This window comes from Babylonia areolata, chromosome 4 (assembly GCF_041734735.1).
Source record: "Babylonia areolata isolate BAREFJ2019XMU chromosome 4, ASM4173473v1, whole genome shotgun sequence".
In the NCBI taxonomy this organism is placed as follows: Eukaryota; Metazoa; Mollusca; class Gastropoda; order Neogastropoda; family Buccinidae; genus Babylonia; species Babylonia areolata.
This window is the reverse complement of record NC_134879.1, coordinates 50,370,793-50,397,106: the sequence shown is the minus strand read 5'-3', so window position 1 is coordinate 50,397,106 and position 26,314 is coordinate 50,370,793. Positions and strand designations below refer to the sequence as shown.

Here is a 26,314-nt window from a genome sequence, read left to right as displayed (position 1 = left end):
ACAACCGTTTAAATCTTTGAAAAACAAAAACAAACAACGTCAACACCACCACCTGTGTGTCAGTGTGTGTGTGTGTGCGCGCGCGCGAGAGAGAGAGAGAGAGAGTGCACACCAGCGCGCGCTCGTAAGGAATCAATAACAAGAACATTTATAAAAAGGAGTGCAAGTGTAAACATGTGTATTTCAAAGGATGTGTGGAAAAAAGCACAACCAAAACACGAAAACTGCCTCATTAACTAGAACAGTGTTGAAGAGTGTGAACTCGATCGGGAAAAAAAAAAAAAAAAAAAAAAACCCACGGGGGTTAGCACGAGTCAAAAGCGTGATGCAATAAGCCAACACGTGTACCATTTATACACAATTGGAACAATTTTACACACTGTGTTGATGAATAACAAACATAAACAAAATTCATGCATTTCGCCACATTGCCTTTGAATGTAAGTTAATCTTTCAAGGAGAGACTGACAAAATCGTAAGCCGTGTGACCCGACAAGACCGCAGTTATGAAGTTCAAGGCCACATTCGAAGCGAGCGTCAAACAATCAAAGCAGACGATTTGCGGCGTGCTTTGGAAGCGAAGGTAGGTGGGTTGTTGTTTGCAGTTAAGGGTAACAAAAGCTAACTTTCGTCCGCATCGCAGAAGCATGCAATGGAAAAACAACAACATCAACGTTTGCGTTTCAAGGACGATAGCGTAAGCACATTATTCGAACTCCCAGTTGATCGACTTTACATGTCTGGGAGACGGATTACTGGGAAATCTACAGGAGGTGAATATGACCGAAGGAAAAAAAAAAACATATGTGAAGATCACAGAACTAATCATGTGGCTCGCAGTGTAAATTAAAATGCCGCCATATACCAGACAAAAAGGCAAATCAATTCCAGCAGTGTGAATATGAAAACATGTTCCACACCGCTTCTGTACGTGTTCCTGATGTGTCTCGGAAACTGCATGTGACTGAAGACACCATCACATAATACACGTGTATTTGTAATTTCGGGAAGGGTGTGTCTCAATTGTACACACATTTTTGTAAAACTGAACAGCACGATAGTGGAGGAAAACAAGTGCATAAAAACAATTCAACTCAATTAGTTAAAATTACTGTACAATTAACTTTATTAAGATTATATCAACAAGAGAAGTTAGGGCATACATACATATCCTTCAAAAGTAGCTGCTGGAGGTTATTAACATACCTTTTGAGGAAGAGCACCATTTATTTATTTTAAAATCTTAATGTGACATGATCTTACATTTTATCATCCTTTGTGGGTTTTTAGATGTCTCACCAGAGGCAGTGAACTAACCTCCCATGGTCTATGATTGAGAAACAGCCTTACAGTTTAATGATGTTCCCAGTCTGTGGGAGAAAATAAAAATCCAAAGATGCCTCAAAGCAGCCAGTGAAAACTGATATTGGAAATACTCAGAAAGTAAGATGAGAAATAATCAAACTTAAAAGAAAGGAAAAATAAGTAAGATTAGATAACAGATTATCAATCATTGTATTTAATGCTCAAGGATAAGAAAAATGATGTAATGGAGGTCAAAATATATGAACATACAGTGCATGGGTCATTGATTTTTTAGTTTATTATTACTTAGAATAAACTATCTATCAATGTACACACATATATTGTATGCACATTATTGTATGTACAATATATACATTATATGTATGTATGTATGTATATGTGTGTGTGTGTGTGTGTGCATGTCATGTGTGTGGGTGGGTGTGGTTTAGATCAGCATATGTATGCATATTTAAAGAAGGATAATACTTTTCATCGAATAATCTGGCTTGATATTGGTATCCTCAAATGGTATTTGATTTTTGCATTCATTGAGATTTTATAATGGGTATTTGTTATATAAGGTATGGGGAATTACATGTACAGTATCAGTCCAGATGGATTTTAACACTTTTGCTGCAATCTTTTGGAAAGTGAAGACATTAGGGTATAGATTTATTACTTCTAGTTCTAACTAATTCTGTTCTTTGCTTATTCTGCATCATCCAGTGTCCTTCAGTTCTACCATGTGTACATCATTCAGTTATTTGGTATAATGTTTAGTTGTTTTTGTTGTTGTTGTTGTTTGTTTGTTGTTGTTTTTTCTACTTTAAGAGTATCTGTAGTACTCTCTGAGTCTCTGTTTCTATGAATATAATATTAATAACCACGTACTCTGTGAAGTTTTTGGTATCTGCTATTACAACTGTTTGCACAAACCTTAACTGTTGAAAATGAACAATAATCTGGTCTTGGAGCTGGATTGTTAGCTCAAAATCTGAATAATTGAAAATCTGTTTATTGTAGCAGGGCTCCCATTTTCAAATTAACTAAAGGTGTTGGTTCACCAGTGTGCTGTTTTGTAACAGATATTTCAAGCTGTATTTTTTTTATATTTCAAGCTGTATTTGGGATAGTTGAGAACTTCAGTATTTGAAAGCTTTTTTCTACTTACTTTTCACTAAAGCACTTCATATCTGTGTTCCGTTTCATACATAATGCAGTGTAAAAAAAAAAAGTCTATCTGTACACACTGATGTCAGTGTTGTTCAGTTTTCTGCTGTCATGTTCTGTCAACAGTGTGGTTATTAGAACTTTGAAAGAACTTGAGATGGGAGGGGAATTGGGAAAATGGGTTAAAGCTTTCAGCATGTTCCTTTTCTGTATATTCAAGCTCCTTCTATCTCTTCTGTCTCTCTTTCTCCCTGAGTGGAGGATGCTAGTCAGATACACACATATTCTTGCATTCATGAATGTGTGTATGTGTGTGTGTGTGTGCAAGCAACTGCATGTGTGTGCATGTGCATGAATGTGCCTCCTTCACACACAGACACATGCACACGCACATACACAGATACACGAGTCATATTCTTAACAGTATATAAGTGTGGGCACTTTGACTCTGAGTCTGTTTCTGATGTCAGGAGAAGTTACAATAATCTTGAGGCTGGAAAAAGCTTGCGCAATGGGAGACACAATAGCGAAGCAAATGTGAAGCTCAGAAAAGTGTGTGTCTGTGGACATCACTTCAAAGATGGTGACTTAAAAGGTTGTTGACTGTGATAAAGTCTGTATTTGTTGCCAATACAGATATATGTCCAACATGGATGATCTTATGTGTTTTAAAATGTTTTTCATCCAGAAAATTTTGTTTGGGGATCTTTGATATGTTTTTTTTTTATCTTGACTCATGTTCCTCTGCATTTGCAGACTGCAACTAAGGTTCATGTATGTCTACAAGTGGGCTTTTTGTGAATTACCATTCCCTGCCATTTAGGCAGCTATTCTCTATTTTCAGGATTTTGCACACTAGGAATGCTTGTGTTTCCTTAACCCACTTAGCACCGATGTGGATTATGGGATATTTAACATGAATATTTAACATTTTGCATTTGCATGAACATGAAGAGGATTAAGGCACTTTCAGGTCAGCACATATGCCAATGCTTGAACCATTTGGTTGTTGCACCTGTCAGATCTTAGTCCAGTTTGTATCAAAATCAGTACAGGGATTGGTTGTGGGAAGAACAAATGTCCTTTGAAAATCAAGACGAGAGGTAAAAGGTCAGTGTCACAACAATGAGCTATTAAAAATGTTGAAGTTGATCTGCTTAGCAGTTTCCTTTTTTATTGCCTGTGTTGGATTAAATAGGTATCAGGTGTGAGCCTTGGAGGTGTTGCCTCTCTCCCTTGCATTTTAATTTATGGTAGCTAAAAAAGAAAATCAGCACTTGAACTTGTTTCTGTGTTTGTGGGCTACTGCCTGTGCATTTCCATACAAATTTCAATTATATTAAAAAGAAGGATAAAAAAAAAATTAATCATTTTATACCCCACCTTTTAAGCAGACATATTGTGTTTTTGGAGCAGACAGGTGCATGCTGGGTGTGTTTGTTTTTTCACAGCTCACCAAATGCTGACAAAGGTTATAGGAATTTTAAGTGTGTATTTGATATTTTCATGCTGAAGGGGTTTAAAGCAGTAGCAGATGCATGTGTTGGTGATAAGAGAGATCTTCACCCTTCATCCACCTGTTGCTGCCAGGGTTTGAACCAGAAATCCCACAAATCCATAGGACAGAAGCCCAGCAGTCTAACCACTCGAGCATTGCATGTTTCATGTGCTCAGTGACTTCTTTTTATGAGCACATTAACACATGCTCACAAGCATAGGTGATTTGGAAAGAAAGAAAACAATTTATGCAAGCTGACCAGAACTTTACTTATCATCTGGCAGATCTTCCATGTGGCTAATTCTGGTTCAACATCTGTTTAATGCAAAACTGCTGACGTGTTTCTTATCTAATCAGTATACCAGTGTAGAAAAAGCATGCATTAATCACGAAAACGGACAGATTAGCATGCAGGTTCCTGCAGCCTTTACTGCACTATTTTCATGATAAGAATAATAAAGCCTGTCTTTCATAACCAGTTATTACTGGAAAGGCACAGGCACAAAAGTTGAATTTTCATCTTTCTCTCTCAGACACATGCATCCACAAACCATCACATACTTGGAGACTATTATTACTACTGTTACCATAAAGCATAAGTGTACTACATTTCAGAAGGCATATGACACAAGTCATACCAGAGACAATTTTCAGTTTTGTGGGTCTCTTGAACATCATACATTTTTTTGTTATTTCAGATATACAGTGTACAGTAGTTATGTTGCACTTGGTTTGTGTATATGAAACATTTGCCCTGTCTTCATCTTTGTCCTTCACTTTTTCCTTGTTTCTTTTCTTTCTTTCTTTTTTTAATTTTTTTAATTTTTGGCCTTGTTCTACTTGAAATATAGCACCATATTGCGTTCTTCCAACAAGATAGGAAATGATACCCATACTGGTAACAAAGGTTGTGTCCAACAATAGTCTGCAATGATGTTTGGCAGGTGTTATTTTCGCTTCAAAGTTAGCCAAGGTGAACTTTGGACTGTCAAGGCTGGGGAACAAGGAGGGTTGGGGTGGAGTGGGGAATCTAGGATACTTAGGATTTTACTGTGAGGGGTTGTTCATCAAAAAGAGGCCAGGATAAGTCGTCCAGCCCAGTTAGGTGTGCGCAGTAACTGATAAACAGCTGGGGACACCTTATGCATGATCATTGTCTGCAGTTGTTTTCCCTTGTCTTACCTTCAGTATTGACTTGTGATCATTGCAGGCAAGGTCAGTCTGTTACATTGCAGGCAAGGTTGGTCTGTTATGTTTGTTTCTGAACTGCAGAGTAAAATTTGAAGTTAACAAAACTGTTCTGAGGGATAGCTTTGATGCGGGGTGTGTTTAGTTGTGCACATTGTGAGTTTGTGTATCCATTGTTTGTCAGGAATGAGGGTGAAAACTGTGTGTGTGTGTGTGTGTGTGTGTTTAAGTGTGTGTGTGTGTTTAAGTGTTTGAGTGTGTGTGTGTGTTTAAGTGTGTGTGTGTGTGTTTAAGTGTGTGTGTGTGTGTATGTGTGTGTGTGTGTGTGTGTTTACACGCAAATGCATGCATTGTTTCCATCAGGGTTATGGAGATCTGTGTGTGTGATGTGGTATGGTGTGTGTGTGTGTGTGTGGTGCACATGTTCATGTTTGTGTGTTGGTGCAGATTGTTTCAGTCAGAAACTGGGTAAAAAATTTAAGTGTGAGACATCTGTCAGATTTGTTCACACAATATTGTTAACATATTGCCCATTACCTGATCCATTGCCATAATATTGTAGAATTGGTTATCTGTTTTGTGAAAAGAGCTTATAGAGTAGACATTTAATTAATTAGATACTCTGCCATCATATGCTTTTGTGACAGGGTTTTTTTTGTGTTTTTTTTTTTTTTTTTTGTATTTCTCCAGCTGCTTAAGTGGCATTTATGATTTTTGTTCTGAATTTGCTGCACCAAGTCAGTGGTATTACTCCCACGCCACATATTCTGAGCCACCTATACATCGCCACACCCAGGTTAGTCTGTTGCTGTCACAGTATCAGCAGTCCACAGGTAACAATCAATGTTAGGTTGCCAGGAGGCCACACGCCAGAGGAGACCATGCGCTGCCGCTGAGCCACTTCTGTTGTGTTCCGTAGTGCCTGTTCTGATTTAACATACTTAGTTCACCACCTGCTAAACTCCATACTGAAGACAATAATGGCATAGTTGCAGAACCAGACTGAGAGAGCATCTCTCCAGAGTGGAGACCGCCAACACATTTCTCTAACAACAGTCCCCCATGAATCTGTTGACACTGAAAACTTTGACAGCAAATCCAAGCATTGAAGTGGAGTGGTATCAAAACTGAGGTCACCATCAGAGCAGGGCATGAAAGGCCACATAATTCAGGACTTTTTTATATCAATGATGAAGAAGGAGGAGGAGGATAATAATGCTGCTGCTGCTGCTGCTGCTGCTGCTGCTGTGGAGGTCCATTTAGGTTTGGGACTACGTTACAAGGCTGTACTTTACACTTCCTGTGATAATGATATCCTGGTGTTAACCAGGCCCAAGAGATAGACACTTGCAGTGTTGGTCAGGAAAGTAGAGCAACACACACAAAGACGCATCCATGAAGTGGATGATACTCACCTGTCTGGTCTCAGTCTTCCCAGCCAAGCCCATAGCACACTCTACTCTGGGTAGGAGCCAGCCACGGTCCACAAAATCCCACTCTGCTCGGAATCGAACCTGCATCCTCCCAGCTGTCACTCCGCGACGCTAACCACTTTGTCACAGTGGCTAGTAAAAAAACTTTTTTGTTGAAAATGAAAGCATAAGAGATAGAAAGAAGGCTTGCTAGTATGTTGACAGATTATGTAATTTGTGTTCTATGGTGTACATGCCTGTGTGCAATTATAACATGACTCAGCTCATTTTATTGTTTTATATGTTTCCATTAGTAAACTAGAAATTTTCTTTTGTATCAGTAAGGTGATCTTCGTTAGAAACAAAGCAGCACAGACACGCAATAGTTGATTTACATTTTTCACTTAATTCAAATTGATTCCAGCTAATGAGCTTTATTTTCTATCAAGCATTCTGTAACAGTTGCACCAGATATTGATTTATCTACCTTTCACTTTCAGTATCTGTTTGTGCCCATAACAACCAATTGTCTGTATCACTTGTTCTCATTTGTCATTTTGTTTCTACACATTTAGATGGTGGTCACCAAAATTTGCAAGCTCTTTGCATGCAAAAAATACAGTTGGCTGTGCTAAACTGTTATAAAACTTATGTGAGGAAAACATTTGCAGAATACAAGACAGTATTACCGTGATGAATATCATAAGGAAAGATTTGGAGCAGAGAAGATAGGACAAGTGTAGAGTTGTAAATTTATCATAGTGATTTGAAACATTATTTAAAAGTAGAATGAACTTGCTACCCCCTTCAGGCTACCCCATTTCCCACTCAACCCATTTTCTTGTGTCTCCCATAGATCTCTCCTTTTCATACAAGCACATACTTGAATACCCAAACCTGCATTCAACTCGTGATGTTGTTAGCTTTACATTTTCATGTAAAAAAACAAAAACCCAAGAATATTGGATTGTCATTTTATCAATATCTTTATTCATGATCATTATGTTTGCTTCAGAGGAGGTTTTGCATGTAGGGAAAACTTAAAAAACAGCAAGGAGAAATAAACCAGATCTAAACCAAGGCCAGGAGCATTGAACACTAGATGTTAAGCAAACAACACACTACTTCAGGCCAGTGTTGCTTGGCCCTTTTAATTAGCTTGTATAAAGGGCAGTGTACAGAGTGACAAACCTAGCACCTTCCCAAGGCAGTATGCATTTGAAAGCATTTATTCATGGTTGTTTACCTGCTCTTTCTGATTTGCATGTTTAAGGCTGAAAGGCGTTGCTGAGTGTTTAATAGATGCTGATTTGTTGTTACAGTTTCTTCACTGTTGCTATTGTGTGTACACGCTTTATACAAAAAAAGAAGAGAAAAAAGTTACACGAACAGACAGTGAACTTTCATTTTTTGATGAAATTTCTAGGCTTGTTCCTGACTACCTTTGTCATGCATTTGCTTGTGCACATTTGTAGGTTTTTAGAATATAACCAAATATCATTAGAACTGACTTCATTTATTTGTTCACTTAATGCAGAGTTAGCACATGCGTGTGTCACCACTACATGGGAAAAGTTAAGAGGCACTGGAACACACACAGCAGTTCAGAACACAGATACAAAAAAGAAAAAAGAAAAAAAAAGGGATGACATTTACTGATCTAGGCAGAGAAGAGAGAGAAATAGAGCAAGGGAGCAGGATTATTGACTAGTTCTGTCCTTGTCATCTGTGTCATTGACTCACTCACACTGTCACAGCTTGCTGGTGTTGCAAGCTCATCTGGCAAGGACTTTGTATGTTCACATATAATTAATAAACATCTGAATTGCGTTTGAAAAAAAGAGGGAAGAAAGGATTCATATATAATTATAAACATCTGACTTGCGTTTGAGAAAAAGAGAGAAAAGGAACCACTGTTACACAGGACAGCTACAACATCCTGTTATTTTGTCCTTTTTTTTTTTTTTTTTTTGCCTTTTTTTTTTTTTTTTTTTAAAGGGCCTGGCTTCCATACAACAGCAAACTTGACAGTGTCAGTGTTAATGCAGTGTTTTTGAAGTTGTATAATTACACACATCCGCTGCTTGGGTGTGTGTGTGTGTGCATGTGTGTTGGCGTATGTGTGTTGGTGTGTGTGTATGTTTGTTTGCGCATGTGTGCTCAAGTGTGTGTGTGTGTGTGTGTGTGTGCATGATTGCACATGTGTGTGTTTATGTATGAAAAGAGAAAAAGAGTGAAGAAGAAAGGAGAAACAGGTTCAGAGAGAGACATAATTACCAGGCTAATTTAGCTCCTCATTGACACATGTGTCAGTTGTGCTTTCACTTCTTTGTGTGTATATATTCTCTTATTGAATGAGAGATTTTTGTGCTTCATCAACGTCTAACTTGTAATTCAGAGTGTACCGTTAGGATTTACTGTCCATAATAATTGTTGTTTTGTATGTTCTCTTTCCTCCTGTATCCTATTGTGAATTGTTACTGAAGACTTCAATACATGATATTGCACAGGTCAGTAGTGTTTGCACTTGTGCTTTATATCGTGTCAGTATTTGAAATATATTCTGTTTTCCAAATGTAGACTGGACTGATATATCTAGATATAGATATATAATGTGTGTGTGTGTGTGTATATATATATATATATATTTTTTTTTAAATTCATTATTGAATTCATTTTCTTACGGAACAAGTGTATCTCCACTATCCTGGGCTGATTATTTCTTAGAGTGATATATATACATACATAAATATAAGTATATCTATATCTATATCTATATATATATATATATATGCACATTCATTTTCTTGCAGAAGAAGTGTACTTCCACTATCCTGGACAGATCATTTCTGCCAGGGTAGATACAACGCACCCTCACAGAACCCTCTGTCAGCGACAGCCAGAGTAGGGTCGTGCCCTCCTTCACCATGCTGCGGCTGCAGGCTCGCCTCAGTCACCTGCGTCATGCAGCCTCCTCGCCTCTGACCACACTGCCGGCAGCAGGCTACCGACTGCCAAGCACCCTGCAACAGCTCATCCGCCAACAGCACTCACAGCAACATGGCGGGACGCCTACTCCCAAGGAGAGTCGGAAGCCCATTCGCAAGTTGCTTATGGCGAACAGAGGTAAGATAAGCTCTGCATTGTTTATTTAAAAAAAAAAAAAAAAGTTTGAGACATGAGACGTTTATGTTCGTGTTTGAGTGTGTATATGTCGCTTTGTGTGTGTTTCAATTGCTCGTATGAATTGTCGTGTTTTTGTGTGTGAGTGTGTATATCCGAGAGGATTGGAGGATGCTGGTTGCCAGATCACCTGTGGTGCCCCAACGGTCCACAAGACTATGGGATAGGTGGTGAGGTGGTGGTGAAGTGTATATGTCGCTTTGTGTGTGTTTCAGTTGCTATTATGGATTGTTTTCTGTTTGTGATTGCTTGATTTTGTTTGAATGTCCCATAGAGTATACTGAATTTTTATTTATTTTTTATTTTATTTATTTATTTTTTTATTATATCTTTCTTTGATTTCTGCTATCTGTCCTTCATTCCGGAGGAAAAATACTTATCAGAAGTATGCATGTTTGTTTATTTATGTCTTGATGTGTTTTAAGTAAAAGTCTTGTCCTTGCAAACTTCTGCTTCTTTCCTACAGTCAGCATTTCTGATTTTCTCATTGAACTTTGAAGATTGAAAAAAAAATCATATAGATAAACACATACCTTTATACCACAGATTTCTAATCTTCTTTTTCATACTTTTTGGGTTTTACCACCACATGCTTTTCTATCATGAGAGAAAATATATCCTGTAAGACAACTCTGTCATGTGCAGGTGAAATTGCGATCAGAGTTTTCCGAGCGTGCACAGAGATGGGAATTCGCACGGTGGCCATTTACTCTGAACAGGACCTCAACCAGATGCACAGACAGAAGGCTGACGAGTCGTACCTGATCGGCAAAGGACTGCCACCTGTGGCAGCCTACCTGAACATTCCAGAAATCATTGACATTGCTAAGGTCTGTCTCGTGATCAGAGGAAATGGCATTTGCATTGAAAAGTACTGTTGAAAAGCTTGAATCTGCGTCTGTGAGGCAAGACTGGTTGAAGTTTTTGAAGTTGTTTTTGTACATGTGTTCCCTGGCTGATTGATGTGGTGGATAGCCAGTATACCCCCTCACAAGCAAATGCTAAAAGATTTAATGTGATTTTGGTAGTGGGACAGGATGGTTGGTGTGTTGATTTATTTTAACCTTTGTCCCTTAGATAGCAACACTGTTTCAGATTCAGAGATTCTTTTTTCTCCTCTTCAGAAAATAAAGGATGTGCATAATAGTTGAATGGTTAAAGCACTGGACTTTCAATCCTAGGGTCTTGGGTTTGAATCTTGTCTAGCTCAGGTGTGCTGAGGGTGGAAATTTTTTCAATCCCCAAGGTCAGCATAGACCTGCTAGTGCCTGATTGCCCCTCATGTTTATACAGATGTAGACTGTCTAAGAGTAAGACACACATTAAAGATCTTGTAATCCATGCCAGTGTTCAGTGGCTTTTGGGAACATGAACATACCCAGCATCACACCCATGAAAGCAGATTATGGCTGCCTAAATAGCAGGATTAAAAACAGCCATACATGTAAAAACCCACTCCTAGATACAGGTGAATGTGGGAGTTGCAGCTGACAAATGGATAAAGAAAAGAAAAAGAAAAAAAGAATGAGGACTGATGTGCTTGAAGCTCATGATCGCTGGAGGCAATTCCCATGTTTCACTGCCTCACATGACTACAGTTTCATGTTGACCTCAGCATCCAGCTTGGAACAAACACTGGCAAAGGTTTGGGCTGAAGCCAGATAGGGGTTGATCATGCAGGCTTGAATTCCTGTGCTATGCTAACTTTGAAAACTTAACTGTGTATTTATGCCAAATACTTTTTTGTTGTTGCTTGGTTGTTGTTCATGTGAGTGTGGCCAGGTGTTTGGGTGCTTCTATTGTTTGAATGGATATAATTTCAAACTATAAGTTGTGCTTGCATATAAGGGAGCATTTATTGATTATCATTGCAACTCATCAAATGTAGCTGCATTAAGGAAAAAAGAATTTCATTGTAGCAACTTCAGGAATTAAAAAAATCATGAATTCCTGTGTGTGTGTCTGTGTGTGTTGAGAAAAAAAGATCTGTGTAGCAACTTCAAGATAAAAAGAAATCATGTGAAATCATGGATATGTGTTTTGCACACAGGAAAATGACGTGGATGCCATTCACCCTGGCTATGGGTTCCTGTCGGAGCGGGCAGACTTTGCCCAGGCCTGTGTGGATGCTGGCATTCAGTTTGTGGGGCCGTCCCCAGAGGTGGTGCAAAGAATGGGAGACAAGGTGGAAGCCAGACAGTCTGCCATCAATGCTGGTGAATTGTGGCTTTGTGTTCTCTTTCCTTTCATGAGTAACCATATTGACCATATTGTTTGATTTTTGTTGTGGTTTTTGTTTGTTTGTTTGTTTGTTAAAGAAGAAATGAAACACTAATTGTTACACTTTTGGTCATTACTGATTGTTGGTGTGTGTGGGGTCAGTTCTGCAAGTTGAAAAAGAAAAAAGAAGTTACAAAATCAGTGATCAGTCTGTTGAACAGCATGTAGTCATTGACCATCTGTGTGATTATAAGTGTGCAGGTGGCTAACCGTCTGTGTGATTACAGTTGTGCAGGTGGTTTATTGAACAGCATGTAGTCAATGACCATATGTGTGATTACAGGTGTGCAGCTAGCTCACCATCTCTGTGATAACAGGTGTGTATGTGGTCAGTGGAACAGCATGCAGTCACTGACTCTGTGTGATTACAGGTGCGCAGGTGGCTCACGATTTTAGCGATTATAGGTCTGCAGGTGGTCACTTGAGCATGCAGTCATACATATAAAATGTTAACATCTGTATGGGTGTGTTTGTGTGCATGACTGAAACCTGATTGAATGACATAGGAAACGAATGATGAGCGCCCAGTGGCAGCTGTCAGCCAGTTCTACCCAGGTAGGCAGCCTGTTGTGCAAATGACTTTGTATTTGTAAAGCGCTTAGAGCTTGGTCTCTGACTGAGGATAGGTGCAATATAAATATCCATATCATCATCATGTAGTGACTGACCATCTGTGTGATTGCAGGTGTGCAGGTGGTGCCAGGAACTCCTGGCCCTGTGTCAACTGCAGAGGAAGCCATACAGTTTTGCAGAGAGAACAGCCTTCCTGTCATCTTCAAAGCAGCGTATGGTGGTGGTGGCAGAGGCATGCGTGTTGTCAGAAATATGGAGGTGAGAGATCAGTCAAGTCATCCTCTTTTTTTCTTTTTTTTTTTCATTTTGCTTTTCTAAACACAGTTAAGGATCTATGAGCTTAATTAGAAACAGCAACAACAACAACAACAACAAAAGAACAACAACTAAATCTGACAGCTACTTTTAAACTTACAATATGCAAAGATATATGTATGCATATGGAAGAAGATACTGATTTATCTCACAATGAAAAAGACATTTGGTCCACTCCCCACCCCTGCCCATCCACCCTTCCCCCTAAAAAAGTGATCTGTTGGGCAATGAAAGAATTAAGATATGGGGAAGAAAAAGGAAAAGAGACAGTTGAGGTGGGCTGGTGACTATGTAGTCCAGTGATGGTGCATCATTATGACATTTCAGAATTAAAAAGTGTTTTCAATTGATACTTTACTAGTATTTGTTTCTTTCATTTAGTTTGGAACTTATCCATAGGTGAGTGCATCTGTGCATTTCTATAAATAGTGATATTATGCTAATATTTGTTTCTTTCATATATTTTGGAACTTATCTATTGTTAAGTGAATTTATGTATGTATTTCTGTAAATATTTGTTGTGAAGGTGTGCAGTTTTATTTTCCCCCCCTAGAAAAATTCAACAACAAAAAAAGAATTAACAAATATAAATGCTTATTATTATACAGTGTTTTATTGATCAAAAACAGGAAAGGAAAAAAAGAGAGAATGAAACCAATTCAAGATTCAAATTTACTTGTCAGTTGGTCTAAAGTATATTTCTTTTTACAAACTCTGAAACAGGAAGTCGAAGAGAACTTCAATCGTGCCTACTCTGAAGCTCTGGCTGCCTTTGGTGACGGGTCTCTGTTCATTGAGAAGTTCATTGAACGGCCACGCCACATTGAGGTCCAGTTGCTTGGTGAGCTACCTTCTTCTATTGTATGAAGCATTTAGACCAGTATTTGTTTTTTTAACAGGCGCAACAGCCAAGTTGTTAAAGTGGACTTTCAGTCTGAGGGTCCTGGGTTTGAATCCTGGTCATAGTGCGCGGCGGATGAAGGGTGGAGATTTTTCTGATCTCCCAGATCAACACATGCAGACCTGCTAGTGCCTGAACCGCCTTCATGTGCACACACAAGCAGAAGATCAAATGCTCCCATAATCCATGTCAGCATTCGGTGGGTTATGGAAACAAGAACATACCCGGCATGCACCCTGGTTGCATGACGGGAGTAAAAACAGTCGCACATGTTAAAACCCATTCATGAACATGAGTGAATGAGGGAGTCACAGCCCACAAATGAAGGGGAAGAGGAAGACCAATTTCAAAAAGATAAATCTTTTAATGTAATTGTGCAGCTGGGAGTAACTGCTCAGATAGCACCATTTCACTGCATTTGATGATTCTGTGGAATAAACAGTATCATACTTGCTTCTTTTGACTAGGTCAAACACATTTGTGTAGGACATCGGTGGAATAAACAGTATTGTACTTGCTTCTTTTGACTCAGTCAAACACATTTGTGTAGGACACAGATACAAGCATGCCTGTGTGCACATTCCTTCATTCATTCAAACAAGTGTGAGATACATATGTAAAAGAACACAGAATGGTACTGAAGTATCTGATAAAACCATATTTTTTGTAAAAAGTATTTCTGGTATGGTAACTGTTACATTTCAGAATATTTTCTCATGTTTGTACACAAATGAAGAGTGGTATATGGGTCTGGATTCATTCTCTGTATAGTGCCAGTGTAGTAAAAATTTAAAAAGATATAAAGAAAATAAAAGAAAGAAAAAAAATGAAACATTACTGAAGATACCAACACACGATGTCTGACAGTATTTTGCATGAACTTTGCCTGTGAAACGTATCCGAAGATACCAACACAAGATGTCTGACAGTATTTTACATGAACTTTGCACGCCGACACAGGTGACAGTGCAGGTGATGTGGTTCACCTGTACGAGAGAGACTGCTCAGTGCAGCGTCGCCACCAGAAGGTGGTGGAGATCGCCCCGGCACCCCACCTGGATGCTGACGTCCGCATGAACATGGCCAAAGATGCTGTGCGGCTGGCCAAGTCGGTGGGCTACGAGAACGCGGGGACAGTGGAGTTTCTGCTGGACAAGAACGGGCAGTACTACTTCATTGAGGTCAATGCCCGGCTGCAGGTGGAACACACTGTCACTGAGCAGGTTACTGGGTAAGACCTGGTGGTGGTGCTGTTGGTGGATTTGGTTATTGCTGGTTTTAAGTTCTCAGCCTTGGACATTTTTTTTATTCACTCTGTTGCTTTGTGATATTGTATGTTTTATCATCTCACTTATTTCCTCTTACGTGAGAGAGTCCCTTTTTTGATGAAAAGAATTATATTAAATCTTTTAAAAAAAATTTTTTTTTTACTGATTTCTTAACCAGTTCAGTGTTAGAGAATTTTGTATAAAAAATACAAAAACAAAAACAAAAAACAACAACACTTGCCAGGGAATTTTGAGGATTCGGTGGTAATAAATCACAAACAATTCTAGCACAAAAGCTATGGGCGATACAGTAAGAGAGTAAACATTTTTGTGAAGGAAAATTAGTGTAGATTCTGCTTGTGTTTTTTTTTCCCAATTAGGTTGATTGTAGATAACAGTTCAGACATGTAAAGTCAAGATCATAATTTTTGTGCAACAAAAAAGTCTATTTCCACCTCTGCATAATGACATCCATAAAGAAAAGAAACAAAATACAGCATGCCTATTGTCAGATTATACCTGTAGAAGAAATTAGAACAAGCTATAAGTTTATAAAAACAAATCACAGCTCGTGCAGACATGTAAGTAAATCACTGTTCAACAATCACAAAGGTGGGTAAAGTCAACGTAAAAGGTCAATCACGGTCTCAGAAACTGAGCTGGCAAGTTTCTTGACATCTAAGAGCATTCGCAAGTGAGAGGGTGAAGTTCTTTGATGACATTCACTCCTTTCAAGTTGCACATGGGCTGGTTAAAGTGTCTGCTGTGTATCCGGCTTGCCACCTCTTCAAACAAGTCAACCATCTGATTCAGCAAAAATAAAAAGCGTTAAAAACAAAAAGCATGTGTTTCATGTCCAGTGCAGGTGCCACCCTGCATTTCATGAAAATTGTGGAGCATTGGCATTTGCCGATTTCCTACAGTCTGCATAGAAATAAGAGTACACTTGTCCCCAGTAGCCACACCCCCTAAATGAACTCTGGCTGGCATTCAACCTATTGCTTACATCACTCCTATCCCTCTCCTCCCCTTCTTCCAACACTTGCTGCACATATTCTGTCAGTCATAGCCACTTGTTCAAAAACGCTGTCTGATTGGACAGACGGACAGGGCTGTCAGTTTCATCACTGTCGTCAATCACCTTCATTTTCAAACCAATCATCAGACAAGAGAGATCCCCCTCCATCGCAAAATCTGTCCATAATCACAAGCAGAGCTTTCAGAATTGTGTAAATCTGCTGACTGTGACTATTTGCTTTACTGGACACAGTTTTCAGTGCTTTTTTTTTTTTTTGCACATGATGCAACTCCCTTTTCCACGCGCGTATCACGTGGTCAGTTAGCAAATTATTATTGAGTAGAAAGGGGTCTTCTACCGGATGTATGTTCATTTAAATAGCATTTTTATAATCCAGACACACTAACCGTTCAGAGTCTGTTTATGTGAATTGAACCAAACTTCAATGAAGGAAAAATCGGAACATATGCAGAATGTCAGTGGACATCACGTGCAGAAATATCGTTTATGTGTTCTTTCTGCCAGGTACCTCTCTGCTTCCACAGGAATGACTGTTTCCGTGACTATCATGAGCAGAATGTGGCTCAATAGTAGGACAGCTTGTTTTTGTTCATGTGTGCGTGTGTGTGTGTGCTTACCTGTAGTTTTGGTGACATGAGTGACTCTATGACACTTAACAGGGACACTCGACTCACTATCCTTACTGTACAGCTAAACTTTGTGTGCATATATAAATGGTTCTGTATAGAGTGCTTAGAACAGTGACATAAGAACAACATGGAACTGTGCTTGAAACTATCTCCAGTAACTGTTCAGTTGTGACAATTGACACTAGTTGTGTGACATTCTTTGGATTACCTGTGGGGACTGTACTGGCGGACAGGAGACAGATCACTTCAGGTAGGCTGCAGCTTGCATTTTACAACACTAACGTGCATTTGTATGGGATTCCTGCATGTTGGTGTGCTGTATTAGAATTGTCACCATTGCATGCGACATACTTGGTGACATTTTGATGACAGGACACTACCATTCACATCTAGACATACAAAATCTCACTCACATGACAGAACAAAGCCTCGTGACCATACCTGCAGAATTTCATGACTTTAGAGGTTTATTCTTGATTGTGGTGAAGCGTGAACCACACATACCCATTTTAAGGCTAAAAAAGCCAAAAGAATCCAAAAAATAGGTGGAGTTTGGCCTCAGAGAATCTGAATACAAGACGGTTAAGACATGCAAGCCTACAAATGAGGTTCAGTTATGCTCCTTGTTTGTCAGTTCCAGCTAGTGTTGTCTGTTGTGTCGTTGTCTACATGGACAGCTTGTCTTTTTCAGGGTGGACCTTGTCCGTGCTCAAATCCATGTAGCAGAGGGCAAGACACTGAAGGAACTGGACCTGACTCAGGACAAGATCAGCCTCAACGGCTGCGCCATTCAGTGCCGCATGACCACTGAAGATCCGGCTCGCAACTTCCAACCTGATACTGGGCGTATAGAGGTAGAGTTCTGTTTTTGGTTATTGTTGTAGTTGTTTTTTTCTTTTTCTTTTTTTTTTTTTGGTGTGTGTGTGTGTGTGTGTGTGAATATTTCTTGATATCCATTAACATAGTATTTCCTTTTGGTTAGCTACAATAAATGATTCAAACAAACAAAAAATGATGGAACTACTGGAAGCCAAATGAATTGTCTGCATATTATGTTGTCAGTAGAAGTCATGTGGACCTAGATGTTTGTAAGTAAATATTGAATGAACCAAACTTCAAGCTGAAGAAAGAGAGTTGAAATATCTGATTTGTATATTGCTGTGATTTCCTGTTTTATTAAATCTTCAGAAAATACATTATTTTAAGCAATGAACATGTGCAAAATGTACAGAAAAATGTTATACACGTTTTTGCAGGTGTTCCGCAGTGGTGAAGGTATGGGAATACGTCTTGACAGTGCCTCCGCTTTTGCTGGAGCAGTGATCTCCCCTTACTATGACTCATTGCTGGTGAAAGTTATTGCTCATGCTCGTGACCACTCTACAGCATGTTCCAAGATGCTGCGTGCCCTCAAAGAGTTCCGCATCAGAGGGGTGAAGGTATGTCTCTGTGTGTAGCTTTCTATTGATATTGTCTTTAAAAAAATATATATATCTTTCATTATGTTTAGTAATGTGTGCATGTAGCTACAGACCTTTACAAAGTGTTTTCTGTATACTTATATTTTTCAGTCTTTCTGTGTCTCTTTCCATTTTCCTCCGTCTCTGCTTGACTGTGGTTCTTTCAGTGTGTCCAAACTCTGTGACTCTGATGGTGTGCTGCTTTCAAAATTTGAATCAGCCAAAATCCCTATATGGTCATGAATTATACATGAGCCTTTGAGAGGATGCAAGTAAAAGACAAAACAAAGTTTTTGCCTGAAGATGGCATAGCTAGTTTGTGTAATAGAACACTGTCAAATATTTGACAGTGAACTCATACTATGAAAATCACACTTCCTTCAGCAGTGTCTTTACCATGGAAGTGAACTTTAGTAAAAGTATCATATAATTAGTTGTTTTCATGTGCATTTTCAGTAATTTCTTTACCATGGAAGTAATTATGTAAGAGTATCATGTAATTCATATTTTCATGCGCAGTCATACTTTTTTTGTGGAAATTTCTTTACCATTGAAACGAAATTTTGTAAAAGCATCATGTAATCTGTAGTTCCCATGAGCTGCAGGATAACTGATTTTATTAGAATGAAAAGTACACTCTTTTAATGTTTGCTTCATTGGAATGAAAAGAGTAGTTTCGTTCAGTGTGTATTATTCATTATATTGTATTTTGTTTTTTTTTTGTTTTGTGTGTTTCCAGTCGAACATTCCTTTCCTGCTGAACGTGCTGCAGAACGACAAGTTTCTGACAGGTGTGGTGGACACCTACTTCATTGATGAGAACCCACAGCTGTTCCAGTTCACCGCTTCCCAGAACCGCGCACAGAAGCTGCTGCATTACCTGGGCCAGGTGATGGTTAATGGGCCCTCCACCCCTCTGGCCACCAGCATCCGTCCATCTGACATCATTCCCACAGTCCCTGCTGTCCCTGTCGGTGAGTTTTTTGTCTGTTCTGGTTTGCATTCGTTCGATGCCGTATGGTGTTGCGTTGTACTAAACAGTTGTGAACAATTTCTGGGAAGTATGCTTATTATATGATATTCTGCAGTCTGTTTTTTAGTTTTTTTTAATCTTTTTTTTCTTTTTTCTTTTCAGACCATTTTTTTCTCCTTGTTCATATAATCATCTAATGTATAGCTTATGTTGTTAGTTCAAATTTTAGTCTGTATTAAGGAACATTTATGTGCTTTTCATATTCTGCCTTCTTCTTTTCGCAGCAAGGCTTTTGTGTACATGTGTTTTTCTCTATTTAACAACATGCGTGCAAGTCACCCATTTTATCTATGAGTCAGTAAAGACACACATGCACATGCCGCGCGCACACACACACACACACACAAACGCACACACGTACACACACACATATACACACACACACATGATTTCCCGCATGGAGATATTCTTTTTCTAATTATGTACTACATGCAGATTCTGATTTTATTTCTGCAAACATCTCCAGCTTTTGCATCAGTAGCATTTCACATTCGCTGCAGTATCCATGTGCACTTGCATCCTTGATGATCAGTGGTATTGGGAGAAATGACCAGAAAGAATCAACTAGCTGTACAATACATACATACATACATACACACACACACACACACACACACACACACACATATACATATATATTACTTATTCATATCGCAAGCTTGTGTATTTCTCTCTTTCCCTTTCTTTTCATTCAACAATGGTTTGTAACCTTACATTTGTGTGTTCTCATGATCAAAGTAAAAAATAGGTAAATATCAACCTAAACTGTTGAAGTTCAGAAGAACAAAAAGATCAGTAGGTATTAACATCATTGTCCGAGTGTTTAGATTTGACTAGAATCGCAGGTATTTTCCACAGTTCATAAATGACTGACAGTTACTTACACCTGTCAGAGAATATATTTTTTCCGAGGATCTTTTCTCTTGCATCAATTGGAAAATAAAACGCGTTCAAACGACTTGAGATTAAAAAAAAAAAAAAAAAAGTTGTCATTTTACACTCAAAAATCACAGAGGCCAGAGGGGTGGAAACACAGAAAAAAAAATCACATCTATGGAAGAATTGACACGGAAGTCTATCCTGCTGTAGGAAAAGTAAATGGGTGAAAGCCCTGTTCTGTTTTTGCAAAATTAACCCATCTGATTTGCACAGAACTCAAACTACTCGGCTGTGGTGAACTAACACTGACGTAAATCCTGTCTTTTGGCAAATGAACTAACATATTTGACGGTGGTGACATTCCAGATGATCATGGAAAGGGTAAGAACACTAATTGATAGATTTGTTTCTTCTCCCCTTTCTTTGCAGCTGTGAACTTATTTCTGTTATTGTTTTATTTAGAATGTTTGTCTGCTTTCTTATTTTATGTTACTACTGTACATTCATGCTTTTTTTCATTAGCATGTTTTAACACATGGACAGTTTAAAACATTATGTTCTGTAATTCAGCACAGACGACGGTATTTATTTTTCTTTGCAATGAGAAAAATGGATTCGTTTTCCCCAGATAGCACAGTACAGATGATTATAGCTTTCAGTTTGTTAAAGAAAAAAATTACTAATTTTATTAATTTGCTTCTTACAAGATTTTTTTCAACAAAGTATTGCACATTGTACCTTATATTACCCAACACTAACAGTTTTAACATGTAATGATATGAGGTAATTTATCCTGATTAGTGTCGCTAACAGTCCTGATTTCCTGCATTTTAATAAATTGTATAAAAGTACCATTTGTATAAAATCGTACCTTCCAGGTCATAACAGTGTTGGTATAAAATTCACACCTTATTTTGGAAATGAAAAATATATATTAATTTTGAAGAAAACGCAAATTAATCTTAAAACCTTTTTGTAAGAATGTCATATTTAGCTTGCTTCAAGGTTAGTTCACTAGCAGGTGTACATGTACATGCACACACATATATAAGCTGTCTTTTTCTGTGCCTGTCGGTGTCACACACACACACACACATACACACAGAGTATATGTTGTTTTTATTAAAACGTTTCAGGTTTTCTTCTTTTATTTTGTTGTTACTGTAAAAGTATGTTTATAGATGCGAGCAGCAGATAGATGATTGGAAAGGAAAAACCTGTTAGCATTAAATTGCATGAGTAATTTTCCCCCTTACACATGAGTAACGCCAAGATTGATTTTTATAACTATCCACTCAATCATGAGCATTTGAAGTAACACAGAGGGGCAAGAAAGGGATGCTGAGGTGTAAGATGTATAATCCAGACTGCCCACAGGAAATAACAGTGTATGCACTCTAGAATGAATTAGACCATCATGAATTTATTGACTATTAGGAGTGGATACTTAATGTACATGATCTTACTGCCAGAGCTACATTTTTACTTTGTGCCAAAGAGGCATTCATGATTGACCAGCTCATTTGGTATTATTGTCCACTATATCTTGATCAAAGTCATCACATTTTGTCAGAGAGCAAAAACTGAGCATTAACTCTTTTACCACCATAGGCAACATTAGTTGACTGGACAGTGCACCGCCATAGGCGATTTTTGTTGAAAACGAGGGTTCATGTTGATAAGACCATTTTTCACTTTGTAACAAAGCTCAACAGCTGCAGCTAGTTTTCCTGCGTACAGAACAATAACTAACCTTTGCCTCCTGACCGCGTTTGAAGTGCACAAGTCCATTGTGTTATTTTGACATGAACCGAAGCCTGTGACTGAGAACATAGTTCTAAATATTTGGCGCTGGGGAGTGTTTTTCACTCAGAAACTTGGTGGTGAAAGAGTTAAACCGAGCTGGTTATAGGACTGACCAGGGGAGTTTGCTGGATAATAATAAAATGGTCATGGGACTCACCAGAATCAACTAAATCATGAACTGATTGACTCAGTGTCTTCAGCTTCATTTGTGTTAATCTGTGTTTTACTCACAGAGCTGTTTGGTGGATTATGGAAACAAGAACATACCCAGCATGCACACCCCTGAAAACGGAGTATGGCTGCCTACATGGCGGTCATGCACGTAAAAGCCGACTTGTGTACATACTAGTGAACATGGGAGTTGCAGCCCATGAACGAAGAAGAAGAAGAAGAATCACAGAGCTGTAATTTAATATGGTCAGGTCATACCACCAGGTGCCTTTTTGAGATATATTCAGAGAGACTAGATGCTTGGCTTCACTCAGTCATTCTGTATGATGGCAGAGGGACTATTATTGCGGAATGAGAGCAGTGGCTTTTTTCCCCCTTGCAATCTGATATTGCATCGCAACTGGTAACTTCACAATGTCATAATATGGAGATGATTTTCTGTGGAAATATGCATTGGTAAGAAGACTGAATCTCCAGTTTGTAGCTATGTTTTTGTCCAGGACAATCAGTAGAGAACTGTACGCTGGCAGGGACATAAGATTTGATCACCATCCCAATTTTCCCTTGCATCTGCTTCAAACCATCTCCCACCACCCCCTTTTTTCTTTTTCTTTTTTTAAAATATTTTTTTATATTAGCTTTTCCCTACTTTTTGGACAGAGAATTATGTGCAAGAAGAAGGAAAAATAGAAAAGATGAAAAGATTTGTTGAAAATGACTGTTTAGAATACAGATGTTAGATGAAGTACATTGCATGATTTTATTAGATACTGGTTTGTTTTGTGCAGACTCCACTTTGACCTCATTAAAAAAACTATGTTTTTTTGTTTTTGTTTTTTTTGTTTTGTTTCAGATAGTAAGATGTTTGAACTAATATATATGGATTGTCAGTTTTTATATGAGTATCATTTTTTTTTTAGGATGAAGAAGTGATGAAGGAGTCAGATATTTCCTTCCACCCCTCTTCCCCACTTTTTATGCTCAAAACTATTGAGTCACTTCTTGCTGCTCATGGACTCAAACACATGCACTCATTATTTTTGGAATGGGCATACAAGCACACACAGACACACACTCACATAGTTAATACATACACTCTTCAAGTGCACACATGCATGCACATATTTATTTGCTTTTTTCATTGTTATTCTGTGTGCATGACTGTCTTGGGCCCACACAAATTGCTGCAAAATGTTACAGTTATATGTCCTCCCAATTAATTTTGACCTTCGAAAAAAAAAAAAAAAAAAAAAAAGTCCACGGTTCTGTCATTGTGAGTAAAATTCAGAGGTGTTGGGGGCAAAAGGGATTTGATGTATTGTTTGTCATGAATGGGTCTAACCCTTTTGGAAGAATTTTGAATTTTTATGAGCGAGCCAGGAGCTTGTTGAAAATATGTTGTAATCTTTTTTAGTGAGTTCTTGGTTTTGGTCTCTGAATTATTATTTCTCTTTTTTCCCTGTCTTCTTCTTCTTCTGCGTTCACTCGTATGCCCACGAGTGGGCTTTTACGTGTATGACTGTTTTTACCCCGCCATGTAGGCAGCCATACTCCGTTTTCGGGGGTGTGCATGCTGGGTATGTTCTTGTTTCCATAACCCACCGAACGCTGACATGGATTACAGGATTTTTAACGTGCGTATTTGATCTTCTGCTTGCATATACACACGAAGGGGGTTCAGGCACTAGCAGGTCTGCACATATGTTGACCTGGGAGATCGTAAAAATCTCCACCCTTTACCCACCAGGCGCCGTCACCGTGATTCGAACCCGGGACCCTCAGATTGACAGTCCAACACTTTAACCACTCGGCTATTGCGCCCGTCAATTTTCCCTGTCTAAATCTTAATGATTCAAAGTTTGTGTGTTTAGAATTTGATGTGAAAAATGTTCTGATTTTTTTTTTTTTTTTTTTTTTTTTTCTCATTGTATGATTTTTAGGTTGTTAATGATAGATTATTACCTTGTGTAAATTGTGAAAAGGGGGTAGAGAATGCATCTGTATGATCTCTCTCAGTCTGTGTCTCTGTGTCTGTTTTTCAGGAACCAGAATGTTGGATCTTGTATGTTTTTTTCTGTTCAGCCGATATATTTTTAAAGTCCTATGATATACACCTTTAGTTTATATACAAAGCTCCCATTATCCATTTTAAACTGATAGCCATCCAGAATTGTGTAAATTTTGTTGTAGATTTGAACATGCATTCACACAGATATATATGCCCCATCACCAACACACAATAATATTACATCAACAAAATTAAAATTCTCTGTGTGTTTCTGTTGTTGCTTCAGACAGTTTTCTTTTTAGATAATTCAAATGCAAAGAAGAAAGAAATTAAGGAAACCCTCATGAAAATGATAGATACAGTTAACATAATTATATTGTTTATTTTTTATTTAAAAATTGCTGCAGTGTGAAATGTTGCTTCCATAGTCCACTCCCCTGTGCTGGGAAGGCATTGCTTTGGAAGGCAGCTGCATTTTCCCAAACTGTTTGTTGACCATACTGTTTGTTGACGGTGTATCAAGTGATGGTGTACTTGTTGCATGGTGGGCTGTCGGGGACAATCTGTTTCTGTCAGTGCTTTATTGCTGTCTTTTGTAAGTAGTGTCCGAATATGAATCTCTGCACTGAATTTTGATGATAAAATAAACGTGGTATACTGTATTGTGTTTGTTGTTACAATGTTTCTCAGTGTTCCACAGTTTAGTGTAGATTTATATGTTGCATGGGTTAATTGCACACAAGAGTGTGCATTGTGATGGTACATAGCTGTGAGTTATGATGGTCTTATATAGCTGATGTTATGGCCTTGTGGTGCAGTATATTGTCAAGGTGTAATTTAGACCTCTTATTCTCTTGTCAGTGGAGAGATCTGTGAATTGAATGGAAGATTTGGGGTTCACAGTTCATGTGATTTTAACTCATTAAGCCCTCAGGGGAATGCCCCAAACGTAACTCTGCTTCCATAGATTTTTAGTTGGCTGGTACAGATGATATGACATTAATCTTCTTCTTCTTCTTCTGCGTTCGTGGGCTGCAACTCCCACGTTCACTCGTAAACATTAATCAATGATTGTGAGAAAATCATTCCTACTGAAGCACAATTGTATGGTTTTGTCTATGTTCCCAGTGAACTTGAAATAAGCACTCTAGAAGTTTTACTCACTGCTGTAGAGAAGTCATTTTCCCCTGCTATGGCTTAATGAGTTAAACTCTGAAGCATGTTTTTGATCTTCAGATTTTATAATAATTCTTTGTTAAAAATACATTCAGTGTTTTATGTTTGGATATGTCACATTTCAAGCAGGTCGTCTGCTGTTGCTGTTTGTTGAATAAAAGAGGGTACTTTATTTTTTGATTGATTTTTTTGTTTGTTTGTTTCTTTTATGTTTTAGTTGATATAACATTCTACTAATATTTTGTTACTAGTATTTTGTATGTTTTCTTTCTTTGGTCTTGTTCTCTTTGGTTCCGTTGACAAAGTGTTTATGCACACTCTGTCTTATCTCATTTAACATGACTGTATACATGCGTATCAGTGCTATAAATGTGTGCAAGTTTGCTGTGCCGGCATCCTTATACCTTCTGTTTTCTCACTCTGTGACATGTCTGTATACAGCTGTCATGCCCCCGAAAGGCTGGCGCGACGTCCTGCTGGCAGAAGGCCCTGAGGGTTTTGCCAAGAAGGTCCGACAGCACAAGGGTCTGCTGTTGATGGATACCACCATGAGAGATGCTCATCAATCCCTTCTGGCCACCCGTGTTCGAACCTACGATCTGAACCGCATTGCTCCATATGTGACTCACAACTTCACGCCCTTGTTCAGTCTGGAGAACTGGGGTGGTATGTTCCTTGATATTCTTCAGCTTACTTCAGATATAGGATATGCAGTTCTGGTATTGTTGTTGTGTTGCAAATAAAAACAAAAAATCAACATTATTTTTGATTCCAGTTGTTATGTTTAGGAGGAAAACAGGACTTTTCATGATCATGCTAAGTTTTTAAACTCCACTAAAAAGGAAAAAGTTTAAATGCTTTGGGTTATCTTATCAAATAGGATATTTGGCTTTTCCAAGTCTAAAAAAATGGGAGTATTGAAAAAAAAACATGGTTTTCTAATGAAAAATTTGAACAGTATTATAGCTAAATGTTTATTTCCAGAAAGTGGTTAAGTTGATGATATGAATAATTAGAAAA

At 38.3% G+C, this 26,314-nt stretch overlaps 1 protein-coding gene across 6 annotated transcripts in view; it reads left to right on the top strand.

The window, feature by feature from the left end:
* Positions 1-446: 446 nt before the first annotated feature.
* LOC143281274 (pyruvate carboxylase, mitochondrial-like) overlaps positions 447-26,314 on the top strand; it is a 50,455-nt gene continuing 24,587 nt past the window's right edge. For 2 of the 6 annotated variants that reach the window (XM_076586403.1, XM_076586399.1), the window contains exons 1-12: positions 5,032-5,188; positions 9,387-9,699; positions 10,402-10,586; positions 11,807-11,972; positions 12,722-12,867; positions 13,648-13,765; positions 14,786-15,056; positions 17,453-17,615; positions 18,018-18,200; positions 18,961-19,195; positions 20,500-20,514; positions 25,736-25,960. In XM_076586403.1, the coding sequence (XP_076442518.1) occupies positions 9,501-9,699; positions 10,402-10,586; positions 11,807-11,972; positions 12,722-12,867; positions 13,648-13,765; positions 14,786-15,056; positions 17,453-17,615; positions 18,018-18,200; positions 18,961-19,195; positions 20,500-20,514; positions 25,736-25,960 (1,906 nt within the window). In that variant the 5' untranslated portion in view covers positions 5,032-5,188; positions 9,387-9,500. Of the gene's footprint in view, positions 584-5,031; positions 5,214-9,386; positions 9,700-10,401; positions 10,587-11,806; positions 11,973-12,721; positions 12,868-13,647; positions 13,766-14,785; positions 15,057-17,452; positions 17,616-18,017; positions 18,201-18,960; positions 19,196-20,499; positions 20,515-25,735; positions 25,961-26,314 lie in introns of those variants that run through there. The other 4 variants (XM_076586404.1, XM_076586402.1, XM_076586401.1 and 1 more) reach the window with 3 other exon arrangements.